Raw genomic sequence first — 27,704 nt, forward strand, 5'->3', positions numbered from 1 at the left:
CGCCCCGGGGGATCCCCGGCACCGGGCCCGCCGCCCCCCGCCCTGCGCTACCGCCGGCCCAAGTTCCTGCCCGGCGGCGGCGAGGAGGCCCCGCGGGGCGGGCGGGCCGTGAGGGGCGCCGGGCCCGAGCGGCCCCTGCCCTGGGGCGCGGGATACGCCGAGTGAGTGGGGCCGGCAGCGGGGCCGCTCCGGGAGGGGCTCCGGGAGAGCCCCGGGGTGGCCGGGCGGGGTTAGGGGCCCTCCCGGGGTGCTGATACCGGGGCGTAGTGCAGGTTTAGGGCGTGTGGAGGGTGCGGGGGAGGCTTGGAGGGCTCCTGGCGAGGTGCCGCTGGTGGTCGCACCCCACCTACCCGCGCTGCGCCCCTCGGCTGCAGCCGCCCCTGCCCGGAGTGGCCGCCCGCAGGCACAGCTCGCCCTCCCGCACCATCCGCGGGCGAGGAGGGAGCGGCTTCCTGCTCCAGAGGAGGTTTGGCGTGGCGGTGAATCCTCCAGCCCCTCTCCTTCCCTGGCCACCCCTACCCACCCCCTGCCAGCTGCAAGGCGGGCACCAGGACTGTGACAAGTGGCCGGGGCAGCCCCGAGAGCAGCACCGTTCTTAGCAAAGCGTCTTTAAAACAAAGGAAGGGGAAGACCACACTTTTAGAAATCTCTTGGTTTACTGTTTTAATGGCAGAGGGGATAGATCAGGCAGAACAACTCCAGCCAGGGGCTGTCCCCACGTCCTGGCGAGACCACGTCATGACCCCGTGGTCTTGGGATGGCACAGCGTGTAATGCAAGGAGAGCACACTCCCGTCCCGGGACAAGCATTAGCAAGGCTAGAAGGAAAAGCAAGTGTGGTGATTTTGCACTGTGTCAACAAGGAAATTGCACAATCTGGGCTGCTGACAAGCACTGCCTGAGGCCAGGGTGCAGGTCTCTGTGTCCCGAGCTGGGCTTTTTCCTGCTGCACTTAAAGGACTTACTATTGCAGTCACCTGCAAAAAGATCCTTGAGTTTGAAAAGGGAGCAGGGAGCATGGGGCTGGAAAGGAGGGGCAAGGTGCAGCTGTTTGCAGTGACTGCGGGGAGCAGGAGAGGTGTAGTGTGTCCCCACACCTTACCTGGAGTGTTTGCAGGGTTATCAATGCTGAGAAGTCGGAGTTCAATGAGGACCAGGCAGCCTGCTGTCAGATCTCTGTCCGGAGGAGAGAGCCAGGCTTGGAGGAGGATGAGGAATGGCTGATCCTGTGCTCCACACAGGTATTGCCCCCAGGCAGGCTGTGCTCACCCTGCTGCCAGCCTTTTGCTGCCACACAAGGGCGCAGGTTCAAGAAACACAGGATTACTCCATCAGTCCTGTGCCCACGTGCTGAAACCCTTCCTTGGATGTGTTATGGGGACCCCATGTATCCTGTGGCCAGCCAATACGTAGCTCTGTCTGTAAATGTAATTTCTACTTCCATGGCCCATGACTTGCAGCATTTAAGGTCATCCAAGCCCTTTGTGCCCTCGCCTCTCCTGTCCTCCTGCTTTCAAGGGCTAGTATGTCTTGCCATCACTTGGGGCAGCAGGGTGAGCTGGGCACACAGGATGCTCTCACCAGGCTCTGCCTCACTTCTTGTGAAATGGCCCCATCTCCCCTAACACAGGAACAGCACATGAGGGTGGGTGGTGCCCATGCAGATGCTCAGAGCTCAGATGATGGGTCTGGCAGAGCAGCACGTGGGCATCGCTTGAGTTTGAGCTGCCCAGAGATTTACAAGTGGCAGGGAAGGGTAGCTGGGGTGGAAAAGCCAGGCAAAACCCACAGTGGCATCCTGGCTGTGAGCCTGCCATCTGTACAACCTCTTCAGCCCCTGTCTTGTCCCTCTTCTGCACGGCAGTTTCTGACTGGTCACTACTGGGCATTGTTTGATGGCCACGGTGGCCCAGACGCTGCCATCATCGCCTCCAACTATTTGCACTACTGCATCAAGCAGAAGCTGGAGGAGGTTGTGGGAGGCATCACCGAGGCCCAGCCCCCCATGCACCTCAGCGGACGCTGCGTTTGTGACAGTGACCCCCAGTTCGTGGAGGAGAAGCACATCCACGCAGCAGACTTGGTGGTGGGAGCCCTGGAGAATGCCTTCCAGGAATGTGTGAGTACCCCGTGCAGGGCACCAGTCCTGCTGGCCTAGGCAGTCAGTCTGTCCCTCTCTGTGCCCTGGAAGGGCAGGGTCTGCACTTTTGCTGCTTGCTGAGTAGGCTGGAACTTTGGGCCAAACCTTTAAATGTGCTGAGATCATGCTGGATCAGACCCCCGGGTCCCCTCAGAGTTGTATGTTGGCAGTGCTGACCCAGAGCAAGGCTGCAGTAGCTCTGTACAATTGTGTAGGGCAGGAAGGTGGCTACTGTCACACTCATACAGCACGTACAAGTCTGAGCTCTCCCCATCACCCTCCTAAAGCACCCACAGTCCAGGAGCAACAGCTGTGTAGGCTGTACAGAGGCAACACTGTCGCTCTGCTGGTTTTCTGTGGCCCTTCCACAGTCAGTTTTGGTTCTGGATTTCTGCTGGGAGGGATGGGACAGTGTGTAGAAAGCAGCAGCCCAGATCACGTCAGTCTCCAAACTTGTATAAACCAACAGGATGAAGTCATTGGCCAGGAGATGGAAGCTACGAACCAGAAAGGAGGTTGCACTGCTCTGGCTGCCCTTTATTTCCAGGGAAAGCTGTATGTGGCCAATGCTGGGGACAGCAGGTGAGTCATAATAAAAGGGGGAAGTTGCTGGGGATGAGAGCTGAGAATTAAGCGAGGTTTCCAGCATCTTACTGTCCTGGTTTCAGCCGGGACAGAGTTCTAGAGAACACTGTTGAAAATCCACTGATGTTTAAGTTGTGCAGGCACTGCTCAGCAACAGACTCAGGGACTTTTCAGCTTCTCACCCTACCAGCAAAGAGGTTTGGGGGCATAAGAAGCTGGGAGGGGACACAGCTAGGACAGCTGACCCCAAGTGACCCAAGGGATGTTCCAGACCACGTGGCACCATGCTCCGTGTGTGAACTGAGGGGAAAGCTGGCCTGGGGCCACTGCTGGGGAATTGGCTGGGCATCGATCAGTGGGTGGTGAGCAACTGCACTGTGCATCGGTTGTTTTCTATATTCTAATCCTTTTCTCATTATTATTTTCCCTTCCATTTCTGTCCTATTAAACTTTCTCTCAACCCACAGATTTTACTTTCCTTTTTCCCAGTTATCCTTCCCCATCCCACTGGATGTGGGGGGAGTGAATAAGTAGCTGTGGGGTGTTCAGCTGCCTGCCAGGTTAAACCACAGCTCTGATTTAATCCTACAGACAGTAAATGTGCAGCCCAGCCATCCCCCTCCTGCTTTCCAACAGGCACAGGACCTGTTGGAAGAAAGGTGCTCTCATGCCTTCTGGAACAGTTCGGGGATTTCAAGGGATTAGAGCTGCCCAGACCCAGCATTGGGGTGGCAATGCAGCAGTACACTCAGCCTGGCAGGTGTTTAAAAGTGAAGGGTGATTTCCCTCACTTGGCTGTGGCCTCCCATTCCTCTAAGAGTGAGCTCAACCACTGTCAAACCAGGCAAGCACAGTTCTCTGCTGCAACAGTGCAATGGCAATGGAGTTATTTGAAATACAGTGGCCTTTTTTAAAAGTTTTGGGTGCACAGCTATTCTGTGGCACAGCTGAGCGTTGCCTCTTCCCCTTTGTAGGGCAATTCTTGTCCTGAAGGACAACATTGTGCCCATGAGCAGCGAGTTCACCCCTGAGTCAGAGAGGCAGCGAATCCAGCACTTGGTGAGTGACTCCATCAGACAATCCAGCTGCGAGCATCCCACTGGCTCAGAGAGGGCATGTGGCAAGAGGACCTCCAGCTTTCCTTGAAGGCCACTGTGTGGCCATAATGTCAGCTGACACTAGCCAGGGAGGGCTGGGGTAGAAATTCAGCCAACAGTCTTTAGTATGGGAGATGTTCACGTCCTCATTGGAACATGCTTTCCCAGTTCTGGTCTCCACTCTGCTGCTGGGAGTGCCAGTCCTGAGGCAGAAGCAGCTCTGGTGCCCTACTGCACTGAAGCAGAACCTGAGCATGCTCACCCCTCCATTCCCTCCTCCAGGCTTTCCTTTTCCCCAAGCTTCTGGATGGTGAGTTCACACGCTTTGAGTTTCCACGGAGGTTGAAGGGAGATGATGTGGGCCAGAAAGTCCTGTACCGGGATTACTTCATGGAGGGCTGGTGAGTCCCTTCTGCCTGAGGGTAAGGCTGCAGCACAGGACAGCTTTACCTGCTCATAGCAAAGGGGAGGTGAAGGGAGAAAGGGCACCTGCTGCTGCTGAGAGCAGCAGCACGATGGTAGGGAAGGGTGCTGTGAGCAGCTCCCTCCAACTGAAGGACCAGGGCCCTGTCAGGGTGGTTAGAAAAGAGTCAGGATGGTCCTTCTGTCATCCACCGAGGTGGGGCTGGTGCAGGAGTCCCAGCCTGGTGCAGGTACAAGCTGGGGAGGAAGGGGAGAGTGAGGGTCACTTTGCCCTTTCTTCAGTGAGCTGCCTGTGCATGGGGACACCACAAGGATTCAATCAGAGTCAAAATGCTCTGGCTGGGTTGTACTATCAAGTCAGACAAATCCCAAATCAGCAGTGAATTCTCTGTTCCAGGGGGTACAAGACGGTGGAGAAAGCTGACCTCAAGTATCCTCTCGTCCATGGTCATGGGAAGCAGGTAGCTTAATGCTTTACACACTGGCAAGGCACAGGCAAGTCTGCTGGGGGTCCTCAGTGTCCCTGTCACTCATGTCACACTCTGGGGCACTAGAGCAGACCTGGAGCTCTTGTGTTCTCCAGCACAGTGCAGTCCGACAGCCCAGATACAGCAGCTTCCTTTGCTGCCTGGCTGGTGCAACCCAGAGCCCTCTGGAGCAGAGTCTGCACCCTCCTCCAGAGTACAGCAGAGCAGACAGCAGTCCTGAGGCAGCCTGCCCTTTCCTCATCTCCCCTTGCACACAACTCGATTCAGATGGGAACAAACTTCCTCAGCTCCCACTTGGGACTGTCTCCTTTGGCTCTACTGCCTTTCCCACAAACTCTCCTCCTCGAGGAGAGGCTGAGAAATGAGCCTGGAGAGGGAAGGAGGAGGTGGGGAGAAGCAACGACTGCACCCATCCAGCATCTGCCTGCTGGGGTTGAGCAGAAGGCCCCATCACCTCCCCCAGCACTAAACCCCCATGCCACCCCCGTTACAGAGTCAGTGCAAAACCTCCTTTGCCAGGACAAGGGGACACCCCCAAACCAACCCAACTGTCTTTCTTGCCACCTCAAATCAAGAGCAGATGCCACCATAGGCTTCCTGAGGTCTGTAGCATTACCCAGAGCACATGTACTCCAGAGCACACCATGGACCACATGGAGCCATTCACAATCAGGCTGTCTCCACATTCCCATCAGGCCATTCCTTCTGATCACTCCTCCATCTCCAAAGTCTCCAGAGGCTGTTCTGGGTGATGCCTGGAGAAGGGTCCGAAAGGCAATACATAGATCAGTCAGGACAAGCCACACATCAGCTTTTAAAGGCACCACACCCAGATGTTTCAATCCTGTTTTGCTTTGTTTGTGGCCAGGCTCGCCTGCTGGGGACTCTGGCTGTCTCTCGAGGCCTGGGGGATCATCAACTCAAGGTCATTGACACCAACATTGAAGTCAAACCTTTCCTCTCCTGCATTCCTAAGGTCAGTCAGAGCACATGGGAATTGTAGGGTGGAACTAAACAAGCTGCTGCTCTGTATGCAGCTTCTACAGACTTGGCAGGTCTTAGCCTTTCTCCAAGCACCCTGGTCCCAGTGTGTCACCTCTCAGGGGAAGCCTCATCTCCCTGACCCCTCTGCTCCATTGCAGGAGTTATCACAGATTTACTCCTCTGTTTTCCAGGTGAATGTATTTGACTTTGCTCTGCATGACATTCAGGAAGATGACGTCCTCATCATGGCAACTGACGGCCTTTGGGATGTTCTGTGCAATGACGAGGTCGCCCATGTGGTCAGGAGCTTCCTTGCAGAAAACAGGACAGATCCTCAAAGGTAATACCAGCTTTGTCTTTGTTTTCCCTTCCAAAGACTCTGGTCAGACCTAAAGCAGGCTGAGATCCCACTGCTTCCAGGTCAGCTCTGGCATGACCACTCTTTTGTGTGACTTTGGAAACTGTCTGCTAATCTGTCTCCATCCTGAAGTAACAATTAAAAAGCTGACGTCTTAAAAAACTTTGTTATTTTGACAACTGTAGTGGTTTGGTCCAAAATACTCATTACTGTTTATCTGCTGTGAGATAAGAGTTAGGAGAAATGCAAAACAGGCACCAAACTTGAAAGAATATAAAGAAGTTTATTAACAGACCTAAAAGAAGAAGGAAAAAAAATTATACCACCTTCAGAACTCTCCTCCTCCCCCCACCTTCCTCCCTTCTCCCACTGACAATGTGAAAAGACAACCCTTAAGATGTTCAGTCTGTTTACCACTTCCATAATAACCTTGTTCAGTCCATTTAGAAAGAGAAGTCTCTTCTTGCTCATGCTATGAAAACATTATCACAACGAGACAGCCACCCACTTCCAAATATTGTTCAGTCCATTTAGGAAGAGGAGTCTCTCTGCCTGCGTGTGAGTCCTTTCCCCCGACTTGCAGCTTTTCCCGCAACTGCTTTCGAGGGTCCACTCTTGAAGTTTTCTGGGGTACAATTTTAAGGTTGAGCCGTTCAGAAACAAAAACAGAGGCCCTTCTCCTTCCCTGGGAGCAAAGGGTCTTCATCATCTTCATCGTTAGGACTATCTCTGGGAGCATCTCTAGGAACTGAGGTTTTCTCCTTTCCCATTTGGAGCAAAAGTCCTCATCTGGTTCATCTCTACGGACTGAGGTTTTCTCCTTTCCCGTTTGGAGCAAAAGTCCTCATCTGGTTCATCTCTCCCTGTCCAAACTTCTCATGAAATTACAGCTGCGTCAGCATCTGCCTATCTCAGTGCAGGTGCTTTTGCTCACGAGTTGAACACTCCACCCCCCATATCTTCATGAAATTACAACAGGATACTCTGATATATCATAGCTTCACAACAGAATTTCAGCTTTAAGCATCTCCTCTCTCTCTTCCCTCAGGTTTTCAGCTCTTCATAGCAATAAAAGGGTTACTCTCACCTCGGCCTTGCAGCTTTGCAGCTGGAATGTTGAATTTTTCTTATCGCAGTGGAGAGGGGGGAGAGCCGAGCCGCTCCGGCTGCCCACGGCAAGGCAGTGGGGGGGGGTTCCATGGCTGGAACAGGTCCATGGCTTCATGATGGCCGTGGCCCGGCCCGGCCTGGCCCAAGCAGGGCCTGGCCGGGCCCGCTGGCCCCCACACGGGGCCCGCAGCCACCTGTCCCAGTGCCGGAAACGAGAGAGAGCTTGGAGGGGGAGTTTGCCTATTCTTAAATGTGGATCACAGAGGTGATCACAACTTTAAGTGGCTTAGAGAATTGTCCATATTCAAACTGGCCAGCTGATAGGTTCTATCAGTTCCCAGAGAAAACTGTAAGCACCCCTTAGCAAGGATGTCCCTTCCGGGACTATGCTTGCTAACCTATGACAACAACATAAAGCCACATCTCAACATTGTTCTTAAGGGGAATAGTTGCTACGTTAACCCAAGCCTTGCATTTTTCTACCCACAGGTTTTCAGAACTGGCCAAGTGCTTGGTATGCAGAGCAAGGGGAAAGAAGAGAGGCCATCAGTGGATGCTGGATGACAGCCACGAGGCATCCTACGATGACATCTCTGTATTTGTCATCCCACTACACAACAGGGAAGAGGACTGACTGCCAGGATGACGCACAGCATCTGTGTGTTCTGTTACTGTGGTGCCATTCAGCATCAACCTGAGACTGAGGGATTTCTGCTGCACGTGTACGCTCTCTTCCAGCAAAACCATTTGCAGTGGAACCTGAAATGCACAGCCAGCACTTGGCACAGAATGAACAAGATTAGCTCCTTAAGAACATGCCAGAAAAGCACAGTGGGCAACAAAGCACTCCCCTTTCTCATTGTTGGACCAAAGAGAACCTTTAAAGGGGGCCATATGCAAGCCGAAGGGCACTTCTTCTAAGATCTCTGCGGTACAGTGACACTGAAATCCTTATTTCTACTGATCCCTCTCCCTTTTTAATACTGAACAATAAGGATCGATTGAGATCCAGCCAGTCTGAAGAGCTGGCTTTTAATCAGACTTGAACTAAGCTGAACTGGATGCATAAGCTAAAACATGTCTCGTATCCATTTGCTGTAACGTGAGATGTGCTAAAACCTGGGAGCTGCTGCCAAGACAGCGTTGGGCACAGCCATGCCAGTGGCATGGGAACGCTGGAGCAGTAGCCCAGACCTCTTGAGACAGTTGCCAGTTGTAGGCAACACCACCTCAAGCCCAGAGGATGTAGCCAAGTGAAGCTTCACCCTGGTGTACAGGAGCCCCTGTGCAAAGCTTTGTGCCTTACTTAAGAACATTGAAGTGTATTAGTAACACAGTGTACAGACTTCTAACAAATCTTAATCCACACTTGCTGACACTTTTTCTATTCAGGTCATTTCTGACAGCAAAGCAGGTTTTGTAGCAGCAGCACTGATGAGAACCAGGGTGTTTCAGTACATCAGCTGATTCAGCAGAAGAGCTCCAGGTAAAATAAAACTGGTTTGCTGCAATTTGTCTGCAGTGCTGAATCTCAAGCACTTATTCCAGCAGACACACCAGAGTTGTCTTAAACTGAGGATCTGCTTCCCAACCTGTTTATTAGCCAGGCAAATACAGGTCTGGACAAGCTTCCCATCTCCCTGAGTCCCCACTTTGGTTTTCATTATTCATTACATAGGTTCCAAGATTCCCTAGAAAAGCAGCCAAACCCCAGTGTGTGTTTAAGTTCCACAAGGATGAAAGTCGAAATAAAAGTACTTTGGTTTTTTTCCCATGCATCTTACTGTGGTGGTATTCCTGCTAGGGATTTTACACAGAGCTGGGCTGGAGAAAAACAGCCCCAGAAAATCACGGGGGAGTTCTTGCTTTTAATTTGTCTTTGCTTGTCACCAGAAGCATTCCCTTACCTGAACTGCCACAAGAGCTTGGTGTCAAAAGATGATTTCCTGCAGTAGGGGGAAATTCCCCCCAGGGATGGGGCAGCCTTCTCAGCTATCTGCTCATGGTTTAAGGAAGGGGTAGAACAAAAACATTTCTCTCCAGCTTCACTTTCCCCCCATCCTCTTCAGCTTCACCTGAAAACAATGCAGGGTTTACCCATGTTAATGATGCTGGCTGCTGTCCTCCCTTCAGCAGCTATAACACTGTATTTATATGCATTGACTGTAATAATCCAAGATTCCTGTTACTCAAATCCAACAAGTTATTTTCTCACCTTCTTGCTGAGAAAGAGCTCAGCTCTTCCATCCAGACCACAGGCTGCTGTGGACACCTCTTCACCTAGGGTACCACAGCTCCATAAGTAGCTGTCACAAGGCTTCCCTACCCTGATACATTCATTGGCAAAAAAAAACCCCTCTTCAAATGGGCAATTTATGGAGGGATAACTTCAAAGAATCAGAATTTCCACTACAGAGTTTCTGACTCTTCAAAACAAAGGGAATTTTTAAAAAAATGGATGAGTTTAACATTCCCCCTCTAAGAAACCAGCAAGTTGTATCCCACTGGACAAATGCAGAAGTTACAGCACTCAAGTGGTATCTCTACAAAATATTTATTGGTCACAGCCACAACATTGAATTCTCCACATATGTAGTATTTTGTGACAAAGCATAATTTGACTTTATGTATTTACACTCACTGGCAGATACCACCGAGGAGTCCAACTCCCTAGAGCAGCTCACAACCACAGAGACCAGTTTCTGAAAGGCTCGCCAGGTTCCTGCCGCTGACCCAAAACCAAGGTGAAGTCTCTTAAAGTGCTAATACAGCCAAGAGGCACTGGAAAAGATACACTGCTGCTTCCAAATTTGTCACTCAATTGCTCCTGCACCCTCCAAAGCAGGGATTGGGGCATGAATCCAGGACCTGGGAGCTTCAAGAAAGTAATAAAAACCTTTCAAGACTGACTTGGAGAATTACACCCGAAATCTCCTACAGCCCAGGCAGACGTGCTCACCCACCACACTGCTTACTCAGAAGTGGGATCTCGAGTCTCACTTCCCCTTATTTTGAAAAAAGGTCTTTATTTCATCCCAAAGAATATGGGGTGGATTTAAATGTCAGATTTGGAGGGGGAATGCTGTTTCCAGCTTGGCCACTGTCAGACCTGGGAAGGCTGTTTTTCATCAGATCTGTTTCTCATTAGCTGGCGGCCCTAAAGAAGACAGGAATTGCAGCCCTGAGACTCCTAGAGAAGCATATAGAAGCTGAAAGCTAAAAGTTTTATTCCCCTTTCTTGTCCAACTGTCTGAAACACACAGTTCTCAAGTTCCCTGACAAAACTTGGCACATTCCCCTCTTTTAAATCCAGATAGAAAGCACTCCATGCTACACCAACAGAGATGTCTCTGCCTGTGTGGGTGGCAGTGGGCCCTGGGAAGGCACTCAGCTGCCATCCTGAACAGAGCACTAGTGCTCTTGTGCATGAGCCTGAACATTCCTCTTCACTCCAGAAAGCCACTGATGTGCTTGTGTGTCTACCCTCCTAAACCACTCCTCTGCTTCCCTTTTCCTTAAACATTCCATGCCACAACGTACCATGTTTTACATCACTGCAGGCAGAAGAGAGCCGAACAACGACCTCCAGACAAGCGCTCAAACCACATTAACAAAGAGCTTTTATAGAATAAAAAACTTCCAAATGCTTCCCTGTGAAAAGTAACAAGGAATATGGCCAGAGGCTATCTGTTCACTTCCTCAGGCAAAAGACTTTAAAAACTTCAAAGATGATTTACTACTTGACGCTGTAGTTTGACTGTTAAAACACACTACAAACCCCAAAAATCTGTATTTTACAAACCACTGCCAACACCAACGAAGGTAAAATAGCACCAAGCAGCCTGAAATACAACACTGCTGAGTTAAAGTGACTGAGGCCCCAGAAAACCACCTCCCTTTGCACGGGGCAGTTTTATTTATAGGCGACGGTGGGACAGCACGGGAAGACGGGGGTGGCATGAACCTCTCATCTGTATCTCCAGAAGCAGGCCTGTGTGGCAGAGGGAAAGCATCTATCACTCTGCTGGAGGATGGCAAACTCCCATGTGGTTAGAAATGCCCCGTGTGGCAGCAGCAGCAGAGATGAGCCACAACCACAGCACAGATGGAGCACCATGGTGTGAGCCTGCCCTGTGTGGGCAGCGTTCCTGCACTGCCACAGGCAGGCGCTGCGACCTGAACAGAACCAGCAGCACAGAAATGCTCAGTGCCCATCCCCAGCTCTTAGCACAGCACCTTTCCATGGACGAGGACTGGGAGGGGAAAAAAACAAAAGGCAACAAGGAGCAAAACAGAAACAGCTGTGCTACAAGGCATTTACTTTTCCAGGGAGCCATGATGTGAATTGTATACAGCTGAGATGAACTTTGCTCTAACACAGGAACATCAGGACAACTGACCTAAGGAAAACGCTCCAGCACAGTTTGCCAGTATGGAGTGGCACTAGAGAGCAGAGAGAACATGCCCATTTACTGTCTTGTCACCTTGCCAGCTTTTCGTATTTATGAGCAGGGAAGCACATGTGACTGGGCGAGGGAAAGAACAGACTTCCCAAGCTGTGGCCCAGCACAAACCCAAGTGTGTTTGGAAAGGCAAGAATAATGAACACCACATTTTCGCCAGGCCTGTCCCAGCTTGCTGGTGGATGCATTCCATTGAAGCAGCATTTCAGGGAAAAGAAACGAACTGGGCTTGAAGACCAGCCTGCCAGCTTTTCTGTGCTACAAGCTGCTGAGGCAGGAGAGCGTGTCCCTCCCCATCTCTTTGCAGGGGCATTCCTTGGAGAAGGGCCACAGCAAAGCAGTGTCAGCACAGTCATGCCTAAGATTTTTAGAATTCATTTCTGAAGACGCCATCTGAGAAAGGATGCTCTTTTGGAGCTATCACTGGAAACCTGCAGACCAGTAACAAACTGTGTGATGGACTACCCACGTGTCAGTTTTACCAACAGGGGATACAGGTCTAAGCCTGGTGTGGGACAAATTTCATGGAGCTTATTTACAGACCGGGGGGGCGGAAAACTGCATCAGTGAAAGTAAACAGCCTAGACACCTCACAATACTGGCCCACATCATATTCTTTTATATCTAAAAGTAAAAAAATATGGCCCATTCCCATTGCCCACCCACCCCATGATATTTACAAGTAAGATCAGCCAAGATGGTACATAAGGAAGATACACAGGCAGACTGTGCTTTCAGTCTCAGTGTGGTTTCTCCGTCTTCCTGCTGACAGACTCCTTTATTGCTTGGGACACTGGCCGGACCTCAGCAGTGCTGTCTGCGCCTCCAGGATGTTGACACAGCAAACAGCAGGGAGGCTTTGGCAACCTCTGACAGTGGATGAAACCTGTGCAGTTGCACACTAAATCGCCAAATAAAGGATGACAAGAAGTATGAGGTACATTCACAGCTACCCACGTGCTTCTGGTGCATGTTCCACTGCAAGAGAATCCAGCATCTGCGCTGAAAACTGTCAGTGTTCACATTTGGCACAGAAGTATTTGCATCTGTGGACTGCAGTGAAACCAGAGATCCCAGACGTTAAAAACATGCACTTACGGAAAGGAACTGCACGTTCCACGTTGGAACATCAATAGCCTTGTGCACTTACAGCAGGAAAACACATAATTACAGCTTTAAAAAATGCCACGAACATTTTGTAGATAAAACAGACTTCACCGCTCTAAGAAATAATACTGTGTCAGTTCCATCTTGGGCTGAAGCCTGCCGGGCATGGACTGGAAGGTAAGAACTTGTAGCATGCTGCTTCTTGAGCGTGCCAGGAGGCCAAGAGGAGCAGTCCCCACAACGGAATGCTGTAGATAAAGGTAAGACATGGAAAATACGCAGGAACAGGAACACAGTCTAGATGTAGGCAATTCCAAAACTATGCTTGCAATGACGTGCTGCTGTTAGCAGTACGGGAGCCATCCAACAGCAGCCGCAGCGTAGGAATTAGTCGTCGATAGTTGGCAACCAGAAGGCCTACAGTGGAGGAAAGAACACATCTTTTCATAGCAGAACACAAATCTCTCCTACAGCACCCCATAGGAGCTGGCACCTTCTGTAAGCACACATGAGAGGCACTGAGACTTCTCAGATTCATCTCTGGAAGGGTCAGCACCTCATGGAGCTCAGAGGAACTTAAAGCCCATTTCCTTACCATATTGGAACATGCGCTAGCAAAAGTCATGAATTTTGGATTGAACTGCAGACAGGTTATAGGACCTGTGTGTTTTCCATCTAGGACAGCCACCTTCATCCCACTTTCCCCATTCCAAACGTGGATCTTCCCATCCTCCGAACCTGAAGGTAAGAGTGGAAAACAAGATATGCAAGATGCACTTGGAGAGGTCAGCAGAGGAAATGAAGAGCATTTTTTTCTGTCAGAACTTTAGGAACAGGCAGGTCTCAACTTTGTAACACAACCTTTAGAGTTCTCCAAGTGTCACAAGGTCACCTACAAAACATCAGAGAGTTAACACACCTGTATCCAAACAGCAGGTTTGTACCTTTGCACTGCAGAGACTCAGCTACACAACAGGGCAACACTGTTCAGGCAAAGATGTTAACTACTGTCACCCAGTAGAAAAGGAGAGCTGACACCTCCCGCAATGCAGGAGAGACCCTGGCCAACCTGCACCAATGTGCAGAGGCCAAGTGCTGGGGGAAGAGTCATTGTTCACACAAGTTCTCAGTTCAGACACAGGTAAATGTCTCACTCAGTGGGCACAGAATCAAACCAAAGCCTGTACCATGGAAGGTAACCAGATTTCAATGCACTAAGCCAAATACCAGAAGCTTCCCTGGAGATGTCAACTCTCCACATTACTATAATGGGATAAGTTTTTCACTTTAAAATTACGTTTTTCAAACTCTGAGGCTGAGAACTTTACATTTTTGTAATTCAGTTCGGCTTTAGACTCATTTTAAATAGGATTCCTAACAAATACGCAAAGCATTTTCTTCTGCTTCTGTATTTACGCCTGTAGCCTTTCAGGAAAAAAAAATTAAGAAGCACAAGTTGCAACTTAACTGTAGGGAAAAACTGAAGAGGAATAAGTGGTTTGGAACTTCTACTACTGTTTTAATTTGAAAGAGAACAACAGGAAGGTAAATATGTGCAATAAAGTGCTCTCCAGAGACAGACTAAACAAAAAACCCCACCCCTCTTCTCTGCAATCAGGAAGTTCTCAGCCAGAACAAAAGAAAAGAAATTTTGCCAAGATCATCAGTCATCCAGAAAAAACGAGGATCTGGATACCAAATTACCACAAAGTTAAACATATTTGATATATCAGCCACAGAAATAAGAACAAAATTAAAGTTCTAGGAAGGGGCAGCACCACACAGACTCATCTGACTCGTGTCCACAGGTCCTGTTGGGCAGCAGGCGACTGAAGTGCTTATTTTGGGGTGCCCAAGGTGCAGCACCAGGCTGTACAGGAGTTTCAAACTGCTTTTTGCCACCTGCTTCCCTCAGGAGTCCATCTGCAGAGGGCCGGGGAATCATACACTGGGAGTCACCAGGGCGATGCCTACAGCTTCTATCAAGGGTTTAAGAAGTTGTTCCACAGACACGGGGGTTTACAAGAGCCACATGAACAAACTGCAGCTGCCCCAGCATGTCACCAGAGCAGGAACACCCCTGGGGGTGGTACAAATGCACTAAGCTACAAGACCAGTCACCCAAGCACAAACAGGTGCTTTGGTCATCAGGAAACAGGGGACGGCCACAACACAGCCACAAAATGCTTTGAGGAAGCACGAGGGCATCCTAGCCACAGGGCGAGGACCACTGACAAATTATGTGACAGGTCTTCCCACATTACAACAGTTTCCTGGTTTCTTATCTATTTTGGAACAGCATTTATACATAAGTAAAAACGATAAGACTTATTGCAGGCTCTTTTACATTTCAGTCTAGAGAACACTGAGCAATCTAACAGAACACTGTCAGTGCAAAGAAAGCTTACAGCTGCATTGTATTATTTAAATACATTCTGCTTCCCAACAGACACAGCTTTAGCCCTACATAACACACCTAATTTCAGAGCACTGAAATTTTTGCCAAGAATTATCTTACCTATCATGATGAACTGAGAGTCTGGTGTGAATGATGCCTCCAGCGTGACAGCCTTACTATTGTTATAACCCTATGGCACAAAACAGGAGAATATGTAGTAGAGAGTGTGTCCACAGCAAGCTCACAGCCAAAGGGCACCTGCTCCCCAAACTAACACCAAGTTTTCCAGGAAGTACCACAGGCAGCAGGCTCACCCCAAACGTGTGCAGGACAGCTCCTTTGAAGGCATCAATCAGCCGAATGAAACCGCCGTTCGTCGAGATGAGGATGAGTTTCCCATCATTGCTGAACTTCAGGCCTGTCCACTCACATGTGTGGTCATATTGCATCTTAAATGTAGCAAATGGCCCCTGCAGAGAGAAAGTGGGAAATATGAAGAAGACTCTGCATTGCTGTTAACAAGAATCTGCTTTTAACCTTTAAAAGAAAATCCTTAGCCCTAAGATACCAAAAGACAGTGTCAAGGCAAACAAGTCACTGCATGTGTAAGTTTCAACAGATGAATCCAGTTCCCAAAGGAAAAAAAGAGTGCAATAGGCTGTTTCAATCCAATAGTTTCACACTCTACCAAAATCAACAGCAGAAATTAAGAAAGGAAGACGTTTTTGAACAAGGCTGCTAAATGAACTTAGAGAAAGAGTTTGAGCCAGTGTAATCACCGTCTGAGTTTTGAAAACCACAGACCTAACTATGCTGAGTACTTATTCAGTTCAGCTGCTCATGCCAGTACAGTTTCCTTTGAAATTTTCATCCTTTCTGACACTCCTGGCTCAATCTCTGCCTGTGTTCTTCTGGAATAAGCAGCAAGGAAAGAAAGGCCAAAAACCACACAAAAAAGAGCCTATGTTGGAGTCACTGAGCCAACAGCTGAGCCAGCTGGTGGGCCAGAGAACCCTGAAATAGCAAATGCCTGCTGGTGGAAAAACTCAGATATTGGCGACACCACTCTCACCTTTGTGTGAATAAAGGAAAGGCCTTTCCCACAATGTCTTCTGGATGAAATGTAACCTTACACACCCCCAGACCCTGGTTAAGAAAACTACCTCTCCCAGCAGCCTGTGCTGTTGCATATGCGACCTGATCCCCCAACTCTGCCCCTTCCCTCGCTCATTGGTTCCCTTCCCTGGTCCCGCCTTTGTACCGCCCCCATGCCCCCAGATCACTGTAACTCTACGTAAACCTGAGCACGAGCACGCTGGGCCCTCTCTCGCATTGGGTCCCCTCTGCGGAGGATGAAATAAACCTCGTCTGTGGAACGTGCCATGCGGAGAGCGCTCCTTGGCTCCTTATCTCTGGTAATATTGAGCTATCTGGCTTAAGAGTGTGTGTGTGTGTGTGTGTGTGTGTGTGTCTCCTCAGCGCTAAACATCTGCGGGGCTGAAAGGAGAAGCTTGCTAGTGGCTATACTGCTGCACCTGAGTGTTTTTGTGCCCAAGACAGTTTTGGGGAACACAGCAGCGATCTCCCTATTGCCCTAACACCACGCACTTCTATATAAGCCTAAACTGGAGTTTGGAGCAGGTTCAAGAGTTAGCACTTTAACACTGGTTAAGAGTGTACCTCAGGATTTGTATCCCTTTCTGTCCATGAGATGTGTGCTTACTGAGAACTCTGTAGATGCCAAGGAGGCACCCCAGACAGTAAGCTCGAGTACACAAATCCAGCCTCTGAGCACTGAGTTTAGATTATTTCTTGCAAGATAAAAGTGTAAGAAGGGAAGTTAGGGTACCTCACCTTGTCGAAAGAGCGGAGATCATAAAGCTTCACCATTTCAGAATTGACTCCAGCAGCAAAAATCAACCCTTCTGGGTCAAAAGAACACACAGGCTTCCCTTGGAGATGCATTAAACCCTAGAAAGAGAAACAGCCAGAATTAACTTGCAAGACTGATGCTCACATTTCTACCACCATCCTTTGAGCCCACTGTGAGCAGGACAACAGATTAGGGGTGGAACAAATTAATTTCAGTTGTAAATACTGAGGTTTTACAATGGTTCAGAACTCAGCTTTCTCAACTTCAGGTCACCATACAGAACTTCCAGTTTGCTTCAGTGACAAAGTTTACACCAAAACAAATCAAAACCTCATTCAAGGTGTCATGCACTCCAAAAGTCCCCAGAGAAGGGAGGCTCATATGGCTGTCTTAACAACCATACCAGGGAGCACCACAAAACACTGCTGCTGGGATCAACAGCAATGCTCTACGATTTACGGCTGCACAAGAGAGGAAAAAAAATACTTAGAAAGCAAGGGAATATCGCTGCTGAGCTTTACATGCCTGTTTAATGAAAACTCATACCTGCTGGAAGCCAACAGACCTTACATATTAAAATTGACAGGTTGCTACCAGTGCTTATTTTTAATGTTACCTTTTCCTTAAGTCACATAGTAGAAAACAGTTGACAAAATTTGGTAAAAGCCCACAAAATATTTTAATTTTAATTGTAATTTTCTGTATCCTGACTAGCAGTCTGTGCATGTTAGTCAAGCATTTTTATGAACATACTGTATGCACCTAAACAAGAACACACCTTTGAGTAAATATATGTAATACATTGAACAAGTTTCTGCATTTTTCTTTCTTTCTGCATTCTTCTCTACATAAAGTCTAGAGACTTTACTACTTCTCTTCTTTCCCACGTAGGTCAGTTTTCCCTGTGCTCTCTGTCGATGAGGCAGTGAGCTTAGCCAATGCTAAGGGGCTCTGGTGAGTGGGTCAGCTCTGGTTTCCCGGGAATGGGAATATTTCCAGGTAGTATGGCTGCCATCTCACGGACCAACTGAAAACTACAAGTAACACTTCCTCAACCTGTTTCCCAAACTTGGCTGGATGCAGCTTCCAGTAACAAGTCCTTGTTTTATCATTCTTACACGTTCAGGCATTAGCATAAATCACAGAATTGTTACTGCACTTACAACCCTACCTCATCTGCAGCAACTTGGAGATGAAGATACATCCCAAGGGAAACCTACACACTGGAGTTAAAGGCATACTCCCCCAAAAATAGCAGAATTAAGATCTGCCAGAAAAGGCTTGAAGAAAGATTTCATAATTTACAAAATGTAAAACATTTTGTAAGAAATTTAACTTTTTTCTTTCTCTTTCATTTACAGTTCCATCATCTGGAATAAGCAAACAGCCCTCTCTTGTTAGCAAAATGGTCCCGGGGAGATGGGGAAATAACAGAACACAACACTACGTATCCAGATACCAGGAGAAAACAACTGAGCACCACTAAAGGTGGAGATTCTACTTCCAATCTTTTATTCCTGCCACTGCTGCCAGTTCTGGTATTTTTCTCAGCCCGTACAAGCCTGCTTCCACTAAAACAAGTAAAGTATTCCAGCAAAATAAGTAAACAAAACCAAACAGTGTTCCGTCTTGCTAGCAAGTCAAATCTGCTCACAAACAGTTCTGATGAACAACAGCAGTGATGCAAGGAGTGCCAGACCATATGGCTGCTGTGTTACTTTAGCTCACCAGTTTCTTAATCAAATTTAATTGCATCAAGGCACCAATTTTAGACACACACTACAAACACTCAGATAAGATGAATTCACAACACAGGAGGGATGCCTGCTCTGAGAGAACACCCTCTGCATAAGGTAGCAGCCTGATGAACAAGCTGATGACACCCAGCCCTTCTCTTGTTTCATCAGCTGCGAGTGTTATTTCTTGCTCTCCCCAGTGCCTCTCCAGCAGAGACACAGGTGAGAGCAAGTGGTGTTACACAATGTGACACACCACACACACTGCACAGAGATTCCTGATCCAGGCTTCTTTGGGAAGGTGTCAACACTGAATCAGCAGCACACACTTCTAGCAGTCTTTTTAGTTTATTACAAACACACATCCATTTTTTATTCTTCCAACTGAAAATTCAATGCATTGTGCACACGAATTTTATAACCTACCTGGCAATTTGGAGAGCGGAGATCCCAAAGTCGAATAGTTTTATCCAGGGATCCAGAAATAAAAGTATCATCTACTGGAGACATTGAAAGAGCAACCACTCTGCAATACAGAATCCCACATGCATCAGAGACAAACCAAAGACGTGAATGGAGCAACACCCACCCCAACAGCTGTGTACAAACCCATAACTGAACAAAGCAGTAAGTAGCATGAACCAAGTGTAATGGAACTCGAGCTCATTACCATTCTTATTTCAATTTCTCTTGTCCTGTCCCCAAGCCACATCTCACCTTTTTGTGTGCCCCGGGAAATACCGAATGTATTTGTTGTCATGCAGGGAGAGGTATCGGATAGTGTCTGAAACATAAACAAACCATAAGCTTTATTATTCCATGAGCCCAAGGTCATCTGAAAGTGATCACATACTAACTTGCTCCCCAGAGCAACAGTAATCGCATCACAGTGATTAAGTCTGGTCATTTGATTTTAAGTCAGACTTCAGAAGAGAATCAAGTTAGAAACAGACAAAAACCAACTCTGTACTTAAGCAGAACTGAAAATTAGCCAACAGGAAAAGATACTTCCCACGTTTGGAAGTCATGTTACATTTTAAAAACAACTGTCATGTGATCTAGGCAAGGTAATTTTAAAGGTGCTAAAATTTAAGTAGCAGCAGGTTTTAGTCCATCACTCACAAAATGGAGAGTATCAAATTTACAGTTTACTCTGCAAATTTACTTTGTATTGCTTTGCAGCATGAATACTGCTCTTTCCTACATACACATTCAGCAAACAAATTTCCAACTAAGCAGTACACACAGGAAATGTACAAATTCTGCACTCAGCTAAAGATAAAAGATAAAACCATAACTTCAAAGCCAGGACAAGACCATTAAAAACTAGCAAATCTCTCTTCTTTTTGTTTAATCTGACAATCAACAGCTTCACACCTTCTCTGCACTTAGAGCAGCTAAGCTCTAAGAAGAGGACAGAGGAGTAATCTAAAGCTTAGTGTACTTCAAGCAACCTTAAACATAAATTGAATAGATGAGAGCAGCAGCACAACATTTCTCAAGTGCCAATTTTATCCTGAGTATAGGTGAACATACCAAGAGTAGCCCACGATTCTGAAGATGCTGTTGAGACTTTCTCCCAAAATTAAAATAAATCCTTCTAAGAGGAAACAATTATTAAACAACCGAAGCCACTTTTCAATCTTTATGTGCAGATGCTGTACTGCTGGAACAAGTCCTGCTGAGGGTCAAGGATACTTTTACTTTTGACTAAGAAGAACATGTGCCAAGAGGATGCAACATGTACTGGGTGTATTGACAGTCAGAGGGGTTACTGTGTTCAGAATGTTTTGAAAGGCTCATTCAGCAAAATTTTCTATCTGTGAAAAAATTATCAAGTTCCCATTTTTGCCTGAGGTTGCTCATCAAGCTGAGGTCAGAGGCCTAAACCACCCTCCAGTATCTAACAAGCAAACTGAAGCTGATGGAACAAGCTGGAAATGTGGTACTGGTGACACACAGTTCTGAAAGGCTCTAAGTGACCTGAGGTGATTATCCAAAATACAAATCCCTAACACCAGTGTCACATCCCACACTGGATAGAACCAACATGCTTCAAACTTCCTGTTAAGACACGTCTCTATTTTTTTCCTGCAAGAACTGTCATTACCTGATCTCCGAAGTATCCATGAAGAATTCCATCTTCCTTTGCTAAAGAGGAAGCACTGGGGAATTGTGCTCCTTTGGGATCCTCACTGCTGGCAGTGCTCTGTCCCAGGCAAGGCAGTGGCCTGTACAGTTATCTCCTGTACCGGGTGGTATCATAGACCCTCAAACTGTACAAACTACTACCTCAGCCTGGAATCAGGCAACAGGAACTAAGTCCAGAGGTCTTGAGGAAATCTTCACAACTAGATTGGTAGCAATTCAACACAAAAAATGCTTGGAAACAAGCACCAGCATTCCTATAGCATGTTCCTGAGGTAATTTTCCTTCCCAGTACCTGCAAAACAGGTTAATACAATGCACCTTGCCCATGACCACATGCATTAGGGACTAAACAGTATCTGGAATCCTACAGAACACCCTGTTGGGTTTATTAATCTTACAATTTGTAACAGCAACAAACATTCTCACATTGTATCTTTTTCTTTTCTTCTGATTAAGTGTTTAGCATAATGCTACCCTGCAGCACAAAGACTTAAGGCTTACCAGTACTTATAAACAAAAACTCAGTACTCAAAATGGCATTAAAAATGCTTCGTTAAATTGTTAATTATTAGTTATTGTAAATTAAATAACAGCCAAATAAAAAATGTGACACAAAGTAATAACATAATTAAAAAAATAAGTAGGTTCTGAAACACACTCAAAAGGCACGTGCTTCCTGTGACACTTTTAATCCTTTTACACCATTAAATCCAATTCTGGTGGAGACTTCCCTGTTCCTCTAGTTTCAGGCCCAGCTCGTTCTACTTTAACCTGACTTCCTAACTCTTAACTTCCATCTTCTCTAAATTCACAGTCTTTGAAATTACTTTAGTAGCCCAGCATACATCACAAGGCACCAGCATCTCTACTGTTAAGCTTCATCTCCGCAAAGGAAAAACCAAACCAAGACCTCTATTCCAGAAATTATGAATCTACAAGTACAACGTTAAAAGCTATTTGTAAAGTGCTGCGCTGAGAGACTTGGTCACTGCAGAATTCTCAGACGTTGACTACAACAAACAAAACCAAAATTGAGCTCTGTGACCTCCTCCAGGCTTGGCTGGTGATCTGTTGAGTTACCTGAACCTCCTGCCCTCCCTTCCTCTGCAGCTAAGTTGTGTGTACCAGATAGAGCTGTGGCATTCAGCCCAGATGCTCCTTCCACCTCACTCACACGAAAGAAGTGAAGGTGCAGAGGCTGCCTGACAGCACTGACCCAACACCAACTGAACAGCGCAATGAGGAACCGAGTTTTATCTCCATAGCAATGTTTAACCCTCCAGTTATTGCAGCAGCGAACAAACACACATAAGGATGCTCAAAGGACTAGCACCAAGCTGTGCATCAGTGTTGGACATTAATTTCTTCCTCTGCTTCTGTCTGACAGAGTTCTTACCACTGAAGAGCTGTTATAACTTTTTCCCCAATCTTTAGAGCTAATTATCCAGACATGTAGTGTAAGGAGATTAATATGCTCCACTCCAGTGGATCACTCACCATCTATTTTGTTGGAGCTGTACACGACAGTGTTGGCAGCATGTGTATATCTGATGAGATCCACTCCATACTTCTTACTGTACAGGGTCCTCTTTGGTCTGTCAGGAGGAAGCAGAAATAATTGCACTCTCTGCAACAAAAACCTCGAAACAAAACTCACATCAACAAGGCCTATTCCCATTAAGGCATTACACGGTTGTTTCAAGTAGTCAGATGTTTTTATACAAAAAAACATCTCATACATATACAAAAAAACCATTTTATACAAAAAAAATTTTATTTGATTTTCAAACACGGATATTGGTATTTCTCCAAGACTATCCTTAGGCTTGAAGAATTCCCTGTAGCACCTGCAAAATGCACTTGTCTCCTCCAAAAATTCCTTTTCCTATGATGTCTACTGCAAAAAGAAAAGGAGGAGCTAACATAATGAGCACAGCAAGCAGCACTGCCTCACTGTGCCCTTGCCGATTCAAATCTCCCATTCATCTGCTGCTCATTTTTGATTGAGTATAATTTGTCTTTGTTCTCTGTTACTTCAAAACCTAGAACAGGGTGTCTCGTTCACGGGATATTAACCCAACACATCTATATACCAGTCATCTATAAAAGACATAGTAACACAGGGACTTTTCCAAACCACTGCAGACTTCTACTTGTATCCAACCTTAAGGCAAGAAATGCAAATTTAACATTTTGCAACACAATGAAAGACACTCTAGTGAGAGTGAACACAATCTACAGAACTGTGTTTCTGGGGGTCTGGGACGCAGGTGATACACTGCAGTGCTAGAATTTTAAACTGCAGATTAAGTTTAGAAGCAGCTGGCTAATAATGTTGTGAGGGTATCTCACAACAGTGGTACCTGTTTGAGCAGTGCAAGGTCTCCACCACCCTCCTTACCCTTTCATCCCCAACTGAGGGAGCACAAAGGTTTCAGAGCTGGGCAGTCAACCAGCGAGGGTATTGATCAACACCAGAAATACCATCTCTTCCAGGAGCTATTTTTAATCCAGAAATTCGTAACTCTGGTTATTATAGGGGCCCATGAAATATTTTACCCACACGACCAAAGAGGACAGCATGGGAATGGAAACAAACAGCAGGAGCAGTCGAAACCAAGAGAAAAGTTTGTCAGACTACACCCTTAGACGAGCTATTTCTAACATGCTGAACTTTTTCCTTTTTTCACTAGCCTCAACCTGACACACCCAACAAGAGCACAAGTCGTAGACTTTTCATAACATAACAAAAACAGACACTCATTCTTAAAGATTAGTTCTCAAGCAGCAGAAGCCATAGGGCTCTGACTTCAAACAAACTTGCTGGGGACAAGTTCCCACGAAGTGAAAGCCAACACAGCAAGTGCAGTGAAAACCCACACACCACCTGTACCACAGACCAAATCTCAACTGGTTCTTCCCCTGTTCCTCCAGCAGTTCTTTAAATCGTTCTTCAGATGCAAACATGCCACACACTTAAGAAAACACACCTAATTTAAAGTTTGACACACTCTAACATTATGTCTGATACGCTTCCCCACACTGCTTTCTGAAGTTACCTCAGCTATGCTGTTGACCAATCTAGTGGGGATAATACCCAACAACAAACCAAGAAAAAACCCCAATCTCAAAACATACTATATTAGACACTCTCATGCCTAGTTTGGCTTTCCTTTTCTATTACAAGTATAAAACTTAGAAGATCTATTTAGAATAAATTAATATAGACAGAGACAATATCAACACACAGACAAAAGCACATTTACCAAAAAGAAAGAGAGCTCTGTGTTTTAGGAAAGGTGAAGTTTTCATGTAAACTGACACAAACAGAAGTGTGTCACTGCACACAAGACCTGTTGCCAATCAACTACTTCAAACACAAACGAGAAAATTAAGTACTTTTAAACAACAAATCACAATCACTAAACATAATTCCAAGGTCAAGGTTAATCTATCCATCCCACCTACAAACCAAGCAATATCGACAAAGAAAAATACAAGAGCTCAGTCAAATCTGCTACAAAGATGAAACAAAACAGAGCCAAGGTTTGTAATATCATCCATGCCTTGGTTTGAATCAGTGCTGCTATGGGTAAACATCACCCACAACCAGGAATGTGGATGTGCCCAGCAAACACCACAGCTAAGCAGGAGTCCAGATCCATCACTTTATTTATATCAATAATACACAATTGATATGCACTAAAATACAAGCCAAACCTTTGCTAGAGCACCATTCTATCACAGCAGGGTTACCAACGTGCAGCCAGGCTGCTTCCAGCCTCAGGGATTGCTATACATCCCAACATACAACTGTCCTACAAGTTTTCAGAATCCCTCCTTAAGTCCCAGCAGACTCCAGTGAGCCTCTTAGTTATGCTTCCAAGCCAGCCTACTGTGGAGGGATTTGGTGATGTAGGATGGGCTAACAATTTAATAACCATTTATTAATTTAAAATCAATAAATTGTTATAAATAAATTTATAACAATTATTTCTTTGAAATAGAAGTGGAATCTTGGGACCAAAATTATTGGATGCTCATGAATAAGCAGTTGCCTAAGCCCAGAACATACATGATAAGGACATAATCTTGTCCTGTCAGTCCTTGGCTGCACAGCACTGTTTCAACTGTCCTGACACTGTTAGAAGCTGAAGCTCACCGAGGTGGGGTTGGCCATACTCTCACAGAGCTGTACAACTCATTCTGGTGTGGCAACACAGCCAACTAGGTGAGGATTCACCTAAAGTACAACCAAACAGCTGCATTTTAATTCTGCCAGCAGAACTGCTCATTAACAGAGGACACACACCAAATTTTCCTTCTTTTAGACAGGGAAAGGCATTAATTTTCTGGCCATTTGATGAAGTAGAGTATCCTACACTGATTCCCAGCAAGCAGGACATTTAACTTCCTCCTGGCCATTATATCCAAGCAGGTGAGAGTTCTAGGCTCTTGCAGCTGTGACTTATAAGGAAAAATAAACCAACTACAAGCCTGAAGCTGCCACAACAATGATCATTCAGACACCTGAGGTTTCATCTTCACACGAATTTCTAGTGACAACGTAATTCAAAGCAAAACTTTCCAGGTTAGAGAACACGCGTGTCCTGCATCCCCAGTTACCTCTAAAAATCACAGCTACACTTCTAAGCCAGCTGATAGTGCATGAGCAGCTTTCAAATAATTTTAAAATTTTATAACCATCAGAGAACACAGCAGTTACCTTGAAACTACTCTCATTGCCCTGCAGCTCCGCAGTAAAGGACCATTGATCTACATTTAACTTAATTAAAGCAAACCCTCTGACTATAAAGCACATCAGGATTAGATGGAAATTGGAGTGAAAGGGCCAAATGCCTCCCAACCCATCAAACCATTCTTTACAAGTTTAAAGGGGAAGAGCAATCAATACCATCTGCATTAACATCACTCAGCCCTGCTACTACTGTATATAATTAGGATCTGGGATACGATCCACGGCACACTCCATACATACAGAGTTACCTGTTGTTACATAAATAAAAATTAAATATTTTCATGTCACAGTTCATTCTAGCAGGTGGGGAACACCAACAACTTTAATGTGTAAAGCAAGCAAACTAACTAGAAGCTGAAAATAATGTATAAATAGGTGTCCCAGAAAATTAAGAGAATATGCAGGAAGCAATCTTTCCTCCCAGCAAGTACGATGTCTTGGCCTGCTTGGAAAAGGAGGGTTACGAATACCTGGTTTACTAGAAAATATATACAACACTGACATACCTCTGCCTTGATACTCCCAAGCCATTTCTTTTTCATTCCTGCATTACCTTGTCCTTTTTATTCCCTCTCCCATAATACACATAACTTGCTATCCGTTCACTTTCTGTGTGGCTGTGATGCTTCCCAGTCCTGACTTTACAAAAAAACCCACAAAACACCTCAGAACTACATCTCTACGCCAATAAGCACATGTAAAACTTAAAATCTGAAGGAATTTAAAGCAGACAAACACACACTTGTACCAACTGAGAAAGATTTTAATGGCATAATGACACCATTTGGCTCAAATTGTTCCAGCTGTCATTGACTTCAAACACCCTTGGCGTAGGTTTCCATCCTCTGAACAGATCTCAAGTGCTCCGCAAACTTCTGGGGATTTATCCGAAAAACAAGACAAGCACCATGTGATCAATAGCAGAAGAAGGATAAAACCAGACAGTTAAATGAGAAACAGAAACACACTCTTAACTCATTACCCTTACATAACAGAAATCAATAAACACCTTGATTGATTACATCTAAACTAAGACAATGTTTGGAGACACACACAAATCACACGTATTTTAACTGTGCTTTAGAGATAAGGACAAAACTCGAGAAAATTATCTAAAACACAGAGGACCACGTTTGCCTGCAGCGATCCAAGACACCACTTAGGAACTGGGTTTTATAGAAAACACCATCAGGTTTTGAGAAGTTATAGTAATATACACCACACCACCTGTACCTTTTGGCTTAAAGCATTTAGCCAAGAAGTTACACTCAAATGAGGCGTTTAAAAGGGCACATCTGCACATTGCTCACAACAATCGCTTCTCTATTAATTAGCGAGACTTAAGCCCAGAGAAGTCAGTTCCACACCTGCAGCAATCCCAAGACCTGGAGATGTGACCAGACCTGAATCCTTTAGGCTTTGCAACCGTTTAGCTCTCACAGAAGTGAACTTTCGCTTACACATAGGAAATTATCACCACTGTCTCCAGCCTACCAAGATAACAAGTACACTCGCAGAGCAGACAAACAAACCCACGCTGCTGCTATCCCTGCCGCTGAGATTCTATTCACAAGCCTACACTAAAAAACAACAGGAGAGAAGCTCAAGCTAAAGCTCACCGGCCAGACCTGCGGGGCCAGGCAGAGCTTGTCCCCAAAGGCCACCGTGGGCAGCCCCCACGGCCCCTCATCCCCCCGTGCCCCAGGCACTGCCCCAGACCCCGAGGGCTGCACCCCCGGCCCCGCCACTCACTTGCCCTCCTGGCAGTCGTAGAGAACGATGGAGTCATCGTCGCTGCTGGAAATGACGGTCTCGCCGTTGGGGCTGAAGTCGAAGCAGTTGATCTTGTCCGAGTTCTCGCGGAAGACCTTGGCCACGCGGAAGCTCCGCAGCACGTTGTCCGTCAGCTTCATCCCGCCCGCCGGGCCGCGCCGAACGAGGGCGGCGGCGGCGCTGAGGGCAGCCGGGCGGGGCTCCGGGCGGTGGCGGGAACGGCCGAGCTAGGCGAGGCGGGGCGGGGCGGGGCGGTGAGG

The 27,704-nt window shown here is 46.7% G+C and overlaps 2 protein-coding genes across 2 annotated transcripts; one reads left to right on the forward strand and one right to left on the reverse strand.

Moving 5' to 3' along the window:
* Positions 1 to 377: 377 nt before the first annotated feature.
* On the forward strand, positions 378 to 8,962 carry PPM1M (protein phosphatase, Mg2+/Mn2+ dependent 1M). Its single transcript, XM_042019740.1, is given in 10 exon segments — positions 378 to 1,064; positions 1,067 to 1,240; positions 1,864 to 2,118; positions 2,609 to 2,721; positions 3,699 to 3,783; positions 4,104 to 4,222; positions 4,642 to 4,705; positions 5,601 to 5,708; positions 5,908 to 6,056; positions 7,674 to 8,962. Coding segments are annotated over 10 exon segments (1,260 nt in total). The 5' UTR covers positions 378 to 1,016; the 3' UTR covers positions 7,819 to 8,962.
* A 757-nt stretch (positions 8,963 to 9,719) lies between these two features.
* Positions 9,720 to 27,674, reverse strand: WDR82 (WD repeat domain 82). The gene is made up of 9 exons (XM_042019771.1): positions 27,424 to 27,674; positions 22,410 to 22,507; positions 19,479 to 19,545; positions 19,188 to 19,287; positions 17,007 to 17,123; positions 15,467 to 15,622; positions 15,273 to 15,342; positions 13,350 to 13,492; positions 9,720 to 13,171 (listed from the first exon to the last, which is right to left on the reverse strand). The coding sequence occupies exons 1-9, from the start codon at positions 27,582 to 27,584 to the stop codon at positions 13,142 to 13,144; spliced, it is 942 nt and encodes a 313-aa protein (XP_041875705.1). The 5' UTR covers positions 27,585 to 27,674; the 3' UTR covers positions 9,720 to 13,141.
* Positions 27,675 to 27,704: the final 30 nt, after the last annotated feature.

Source organism: Corvus kubaryi, unplaced genomic scaffold (assembly GCF_017639235.1).
Source record: "Corvus kubaryi isolate FWS band 111438036 unplaced genomic scaffold, C.kubaryi_AGA036_p1.0 124, whole genome shotgun sequence".
Lineage (NCBI taxonomy): Eukaryota > Metazoa > Chordata > Aves > Passeriformes > Corvidae > Corvus > Corvus kubaryi.